Source organism: Lepisosteus platostomus, chromosome 18, assembly GCF_059453375.1.
Source record: "Lepisosteus platostomus isolate fLepPlt1 chromosome 18, fLepPlt1.hap1, whole genome shotgun sequence".
Taxonomy (NCBI): Eukaryota; Metazoa; Chordata; class Actinopteri; order Semionotiformes; family Lepisosteidae; genus Lepisosteus; species Lepisosteus platostomus.
This window is the reverse complement of record NC_142628.1, coordinates 1,385,290-1,393,431: the sequence shown is the minus strand read 5'-3', so window position 1 is coordinate 1,393,431 and position 8,142 is coordinate 1,385,290. Positions and strand designations below refer to the sequence as shown.

At 42.7% G+C, this 8,142-nt stretch overlaps 1 protein-coding gene across 1 annotated transcript in view; it reads right to left on the bottom strand.

The window, feature by feature from the left end:
• Nucleotides 1-6: 6 nt before the first annotated feature.
• Nucleotides 7-8,142, bottom strand: part of hsd17b12a (hydroxysteroid (17-beta) dehydrogenase 12a) — a 50,073-nt gene continuing 41,937 nt past the window's right edge. The window contains exons 8-11 of the mRNA XM_088611204.1: nucleotides 7,137-7,218; nucleotides 6,164-6,229; nucleotides 4,384-4,533; nucleotides 7-1,912 (exon numbers count right to left, since the gene is read on the bottom strand). Coding sequence (XP_088467330.1) covers nucleotides 1,805-1,912; nucleotides 4,384-4,533; nucleotides 6,164-6,229; nucleotides 7,137-7,218 — 406 coding nt within the window. The 3' untranslated portion in view covers nucleotides 7-1,804. The remainder of the gene's footprint in view (nucleotides 1,913-4,383; nucleotides 4,534-6,163; nucleotides 6,230-7,136; nucleotides 7,219-8,142) is intronic.

The window sequence follows — 8,142 nt, the reverse complement described above, 5'->3', positions numbered from 1 at the left end:
TCAGTCTTTAGTAGAGGCTTTTATTGTTAGAAATACTCAGGTCGACACCAGTTTGTCAAATCAAGTCATGAGAAACCATCACAGGCCATGGGTGTAGTCCCTGTGATAGCCAACAATCGCTAAAAAAGATCAACAGCTCATTACCTTAAACAAATGTTATGTTGCTTTTTCACAGTGAAGGTTCCCTGTTGGGAAAGAAAACTGGACGGGAAGACTAGAGTTTTCAAAGCAAATCATTAGCACTGGACTTCATTCTTTTCAAAAGTTAAATTTAATTTTTAAAGTTAATTTATACCAGGACAAGAAGGAAGCAGAGCACAAAGAATTAGCAAGAAATAAGACTCGCATTTGATTAACAATTCAGTTTAAGGCTACAACATCCTACAAACAGTATTTTCCACACAGTTGGGGTAAGTGAAGTTGGAACATGTGGCTGCAGTCCATTTAGATGTGTAGTCATTTGATTTCAAAGACATGGAATATCAGTATCGGCAAGTTGTAAAAAAATATTTTATCTTAGTTCAAACCGTTAAAGAAATAATCCTACATTATTTCAAGTTACAAGTTAGACAAGTACTTTTAAACTTTTATGATTCATAGTGTAGGACTGGGACTGAGTGTTTAACTGTGAATGAGATGGGTCCTAAGTTCACCTGAACTTTGAATATGGCTTCTAATACATTTAAATAGATGCCAGGTTTATATGTGCCTTACAATCCCTCTCTCTCTAACCTCAAACACATGCAGACAATCTTCTGAGAATCACCATATCGACATTCAAAGACAGCCTTTGACTTCCAGACAACATACGGTATGTACACAGAGCAGCACTGTCTAATACACAAGAAGACTGCATAGTGCTGTATTTGCACCCCGGCAATACTGCTGGTACGTTAGCCTTCATATACTTCAGCAACCTGACAAAGTTCTTATTATGAAGGTACAATGCTCATCAGAACTGAAGATAAGGCACCAAAGTTGACCCCATTACAGAAGTTTTATGGTCAGACATGAAGTTAACAAAAAAACAGAGGTACTTCTAGGCTAAAGCCACCCTAGTTTTGCCCATCTGAGAAAAGAATAACATTTGATTTTACTCTAAACTTGACAGAAGAGGTTGTCTAACTCTCCCTGCCAATGTGCTGCTTAACCACCTTCCCCCTGCCAAATCCAGAATCTGGCAGGATTCTGTCACCTGAAAGCTGAGACTCAGCAGGAATCAATTTGATCACCTAAATGTCAAATCCTGATTCCAGTGGCCATCAGTGAAAAATCATTCAATCCTCATGTTTGACAGACTGCAGGGAGTATGGGATTCAAAGAACCATTTTTCTTCAAGCAAATGGTAAAGATTAATTTCACCTTAATGCAATTTTTTCCCTAAACTTCAGCTGATTTAACAAATTTCTGTATGGATAGGAATTACACCTTATAGTCAATTATTGCAGCCTCCACTTCTACATTGTCATCAATAACTTCAGCAAGTCCATTAGAGGATTTAAATAAGCAACTCCTGTGTGCTCTGTACTTCAGACAGAACCCTATCATAGTACCAGACTTGTGCAAAGACATTACCCTAACAAATCCCACACCCTAGACGCACGCTCTCAAACACCGAGAGACAGGTTCTCAAAGCATAGTTAAAAACTAAAAAAAAAAATTCTCGAAGCCACGCGTGTCAGACTAGCTTTGGTCCTCGACTGAGCTCCTCCAGCAGGAGAGAGGAAAGGCCCCTGCCCCTGCCTGAGGCCTCTCCCCTAGACAAGCGAAAAGGCCGGAGGAGCTCCCACATGCAGCTCTGCCTCTATTGCTCCTTCTGCCTCTTCAGGTAGCGAGCGCGCAGCCTCTTGTTCATGTTCATGGACACGTGGATCACCACCTGCACGGGCACCAGGCACGTGGTCACCCAGCCCTGAGGGAACCAGAACAAAAGACGTCAGAGCGGTGTCGCAGCCCCGGTTTGGAAGTCATTCTGTCATATGGGACCACTGGAAAATAAGTCACTCAAGCTACCTGAATGTGCACAGATTTGTAGGGTCTATACCTGGAGCGTGCAGGGTTGACGCTGTACTTAGTTTGCAGGATGCCAAACACAGTCCAGTTCCATTTAAAGATCTTAAAAACGTCCTATGCAAATGGTATTGAAGATCACACCGCAACTCAAGTTCTAACTTTAATTCTGCTTTAAGCCATTTCTGGTATTGTACAGTTTTAGAGAACAATTATTTTCCTGTACTGTACACGTATAGATGTAAATCTAGGTTATATTGTGACAAGTGTAGAATTTCCCTCAATCATCACCAGGAGCAGGACTCTGAAAAAGGATGGATGGGTGGAAACAAGGAAAGTGTTGAAACAAGGAATATGAAATTTAAGACAAGAAATATGAAGTTACACATTGCAGTAATTAAAAGTATTCTTTGTGTACACCTTTTCTCATTACATTAAAGACATTGCACCCTCCACTTACTGGAGACCAAAAGAAAATTCTTCCTCGATGCATTAAGTTTTGTAGAAAAAGTAAATAGATTCTTAATATTGATTAAATGTTTTTGGCGTCATTTGGTTTGATCATTCATGAATGATCATAATGCTCGTGAGTAACTTTTGCAAAAGCACTAAATCACTTCTTTAGGAAGTCAATATGCACAGGTGATGAAGTATTTTAACCCGCTGAACGTCCAGCCTGCTGAAGTGCAAGAAAGAAGAAAAACACTACTCTTCACTTATCAAGAGCACAACACCTTTGTGGCATTGTGCTGGAGGGCTAAGTTGACGCACTGTCACTTGCCATCTGGATTCTTCACAGCTAACAATTTCTAATCTGGCATGATGCTACACTATTTGGGAAAACATGAATCATAACACCAAGCCTGACATCATGCTCTATCATCCCGATCCTATTTGCACTGCCAGCATCTCCACTGCGCCAGAATCAGTAAAGAGCCATCACGTGTGCGAGCAATTCACCTGTGAGGAGACAGCTCAACAGTCAGCTTGAAAAAAAGACGACCACTCAGAAGCCCACTGCTTATGAATGTTCATCAGTGCATCGGTATGAGGTGGAGTGAGTAATATCACCAGACATGGCCTCTTTAGCAACGAATCAAGGTTTTACATTACACAACATTGATGCACATCACTGAGCACGGCACAGATGTGTAGAACTATACTCTAGTTGTGTACAAAAGACCAATCAATCGATGTGGTGGTCTAAGTGTAAAGGTGTGGTCAGGAGTGTTCAGCTGTTACAGAATTCCACATGTAGTGACCTGTGGCAGACTGTACAGCACTATGTTAATCAAAATCCCAGGATTTTACACAATGCCCATCAGGCGCATCCTGATGAGACAACATTCCAGCAAGATGACAAATCTTCAGGCTGCTCGAGTAATAAAATGGCTTGAAGGCCCCACTGAACATCTGTAGGGTACGCTGGGACATCATGTGGTAACTCATGAATCCCACCAGACAGCACGGAATCTAGAACAAAGCTTGTGACACAGATGTACAGCAAGTATTGCTTCTAACAGTGGTCCCACACACTACTACCCCAGAGTAACATTCACTCTTAACTCATTGTTGATCAACTGTGTTGTTGACAATCAGCGCAATGAGCTTAGCTATAACACAACTGTTCAATATAATGTCAGTGCACCTGCTGCCAAAAAATCCTGGTAACTTCAATGTTTAAATTAATTGATAAAGAGTTGCAAAAAAAGGGTTATAGATTAAAATCAAATTAACAGATCACTAGGTAAAAAAAAAGACAGGGAAACATGAAAAAGAGGAAGTGCATTAGATTCTGATAACAGGAGACTACCTATTAAAAAGGATTGAGGTTTTCTGAAAAAAGTATCAGCCATGTTAATTAAACCGATTAAGCCATGGGATCTCTCAAGAAAGGACCGAGCAAGAAAGGGCTAGCAGCCAAATATCTGATCCCTCACTCATACATGTAACTGTGCTCGTGCACCATCTATCAAAGACAATGAACTCCACCCCCGACGTCCAACGAATTGGCTCTGACAAACTCATGGAATACGAATGAAAAAAGTAGCAATACAAATAGGAATTTTAGGGATTTGCAGAATCTCTGTGTAGCGGGCCTAATGTTTTAAAGCTTTAAATATGAGGACATGGCATTTTGACTTTTTACCAAAAGGCAACTTTTGAAGAAATAGGGAATGATTAGCGTAATCAGATGAAGAGAGGATTAGGTCTCTGGTGTTACTCGTTTCAAATGTGAAGAGAAAAACAGTAATTCGGAGTTCTGAACAGAAGAGGAACAAGTTTTGAAAAAGGGACCAGCACAAAGGCGGAGTTACTGGCCCATCAGCCAGACAGGGTTGTGACTGCAGTCTGCACCGCCTGCCCTCTCACCATCACTGCGTGAGGTAGATATCCATTGGTCTGGTCCTCCAGCCCCACTGTGTTCAGCTCAGCCCTGACGTAGGTCTCCGGACTGGGCTTGTCCAGGGTGGGCTTGCGGATCTTAGTCATCTTGGTGGCCACAAAGAAAGGCAACACGCTCTAGGTGTGAAGGAGAGAAAGACTGAACAATTAATCCACTGTAAAAACAGTGTTGTCTTACAAGTTGGGGAAGGAATGAACTCCACTGGCCAAGTGAAAACTGCTATACTGTAGGTCCCGGGTGTGAGTGACAGGGAGATCTGAGCCCGTTGCTGTAAATGCAATTCCACATGCTGAGCTGGAGAACATTCAGGTTCCAAATATCTGGACATTTTGCCGAGTAGATGGTACAGGCCACACCTCCATTTTTTTAAAGAAAACCCCTCATTTTTCAACCTAGCACAACACATTTTATCACCCTTGATGAAGGCAGGAAATATCGGTGTGCTTTGGACACTATGAAATCAACAGTTTACACGCGTCCACATCCTGTAACATTAGTTACTGTAACAGTGGCCCTAGGCTGTGTACCACCAAGTCTTTAAGCCTGCAGTTTGGCTGCACAGAGCAAAAACTGTCCGGCATAAAGAGAACCTTGGACCCGTCTTTAAGCCTGCAGCATGTCAAAATGTCTACTCTTACCTTCTGTATTAGGTTATGTTTACTGTTGAATGGATTTTTGTACTTCACAGAAGTGCTGTTTGTTCAGTGATGTAAATATTTCTGCAGCAATACATTTCATTACATAACATGAGTGACTATGCAACACAACTGATTGCACTTGGTGAATGTTCTCTTTTACTGTGTGCAACAAACTTAAACGAGAAAATAAGTGAAACAGCCTGTAACATATGGTACAGCAAAGACTGCATACCTTGACGGTACCGACGTTGACGTTACACATTCAAAGTCAGTACCGTCATCACACTGGTCCAAACCAGAAAGACCGGTGCTTCCCCAGGTGACAAGAGTTTTACTGAAAAAAAAAATACATTTACAGACTACCAGCCACCAAGTTTTAAAAGGGAAACACTGAAGGTCAGACAATAAGAATTCTTATATCGTTCAAGATAGCCACATGGTGGGGCTATAACACAACTCAACAAAACACCCAGAGCTGCACTGAACTCCAGATACAAAGCGCAAGGCACACCCTGGAGCTTCTACTGGGGTATTTTTAACCAAGACCTCAACCAGTCTTTAGCACATTTATCAAAAATCCTTGTAGCCTTACCATTCCCTTCAATTCTGTTCAAAATTCATAGCTTTCCTTGATATATGTTTTCAATCCGATCCTTTACTAACTTATTTCACAGTGCACCAACAAAGAGATCTGCAATTAATTTTGCAGTCAACTGCAGGCTTTTCACCAGCTATAACCTCAGAACAATTTGGTATGATTACTAGAAGATAATTATTGTCCTGTCAAAAAACAAACATTAGAATAGGTAGGAATGTGCCAGCTTTAAGCGGCTGAGCTTAGAAAGGCAGTGAATTTGTCTCCAAGAGCTACTTCAGCATTCGTCCCTCAAGACGGGAGAAGCGTGATGAAGCGGGCTGTGCCTTTAAGGCCGAGTGGCGTCACAGCCCTAGGTGTGTGTGTGTGTGTGTGTGTGTGTGTGTGTGTGTGTGTGTGTGTGTGTGTGTGTGCGAGTGGATGCTGTTGCTAGGCTGGTGGAGGGTTACCATGGGAACAATATACAATGAGAGAGGAGGATCGGGGCTCTTTACTGGTAGAGCAGTGCATTACCTGAACAATGATCCCCCGGCTCTTGTACTCCGCGTGCAGCCCTCGAGAGAAGAAATCCACAAAAGCCTGAACAGAGCAGGAGATGATGAGAACGTTAACTAAACGGACCGCAAGCAAACATTTTGGACTTCGGCTAACAGCCCAAAACAGCAGTACTGCATATTCAAATGAATAGCCCTCACTACTTGAAACAAGCTGGTTCTTTTCAGTTTTTAACCCTCTTTTCCTAAAGAGGACCAGGAACTAATTTTCCCCACACGAAGACATTACTATAGCACACGCAGGTACTGTGGAAGCGCTGCAAACTCTGTACACCACCACAGTGGACAGGCTTTGCATCACAGTGAACACAGTATACGAGGCTGAAAAGTGTTTCATACTACTGTAAAAGAGCACATGTAACTAATCCATGTCCTGCGAGGTCAGATTTATAGCATTTATAAAGCCAATAAGATGTAATGTATTTCAACGGCTCCATCTCTCACAGAATGATGCAATACTAAAACAAGCAGCCAGGATACAGACGATCTGGAACATGTTCAGCTTGACGGCAATACAGCACACCTACAACAGTCACAAACTTTTTTCTGTATATTGCAAGACCCACGTCTCCACTTGGGCTTTACCAGCTGGGCCTTTAATTTTATCCAGTGCTCCAAAATTCCCTGACATGAAAATCATTTCAATCATGAAGACTGCTGAATCAAAATGTCCACTGCACTGTGTGCCATGTGGGGCCAGTAGGCAGATATTTATGCCATGGGCATGAAAGCACAGGGGGTATATACTGGGTTACTCCGCTGCTTTTCCTGGGTGACTCAACAAGCCTGTGCCCCTCCAAGGTCAACACACTCATTGGAATCGTCTGCCGCCTTCAGCTATTGGAGACATGGGACCAAGGGGAAGAGCACAGCCAAGAGCAGTGCCCAGCTCAAGGTCCAGAGAGGATCAAGCTGAAGGAAAGGGAACCTACCTTGGTGGCAGAGTAGAGTGTGAGCAAGGGGATAGGGTACATGCCACTGGCTGAGGAGATGTTCAGGATCACACCCTTTGACCTGGAAAACAACACGTACATTAACGAGCCGCCCCGGCCCAGAAGCAGGCAGACGGTCGCGTCGCGGGCGAGACCAGGGTGTCTGCAGCGTCTCTGGCAACGTCTCCACGTCATTTACTCTCACACGGCACAAGATGGATGTGTAAAGCCAAGTTTCAAGGAAACCCAAAATGGGTAGGAATATTATTTAAAAAATTGCAAATTTAAAAAAAAAAAGCAAAGCATGCATTCCACAACTGCCCACACAGAGACTGATGACCAGGTTCCCTGCGTGTAAATGCCACCAAAGCAACAAGACCAAGTTCTAAAAGGAGAGTTTGGGACTGAAATGCACGAACAGCTGTACACTGAAAAAATCTGGAAAAGTAAACAACTTTCATCTGTCAATTTCCTAACCACTTTTTCCTGTTGAGGGTCATGGGGAGATGGAGTCTATCAAGCAGCAGGTACAAGGCAGGGTACACCCTGGACAGGATGTCAGTCTACCGCAGGGCACACAGACTTGGACACGATGTTCGCAAACTCACATCAAGAGGAGGAGAACATACAAACTCCACACAGCACTCTGGAAACTGAATTGTGAGGCAGCAATGTTCACCACTGAGCCACCATACCACCGACAATGTGGGATTTTCCCTTTCAAAAATGAAATATTGTATAAGAAAAGATTGTGTATCCAGACGAGCCTCTCTCATTCCGTTTCGAAAATGCATGCATGCTAGCACATTACTTAAACAAAATGTCACTTATTCCAAGACGATGACCAGTCGTTGACTGAATAACTCTACTGAAGCAGTGCTTAACCGAGTACAAAGGGGAGGGCAGAAAGGTTTTCATTCAAGAAAAGTCTGTTGAGAATTACCCTATCCAGTTGTAAAAAAAAAGATTCAATCTAACTTTTTCTCATCTGTTGAGGTCATCCAAG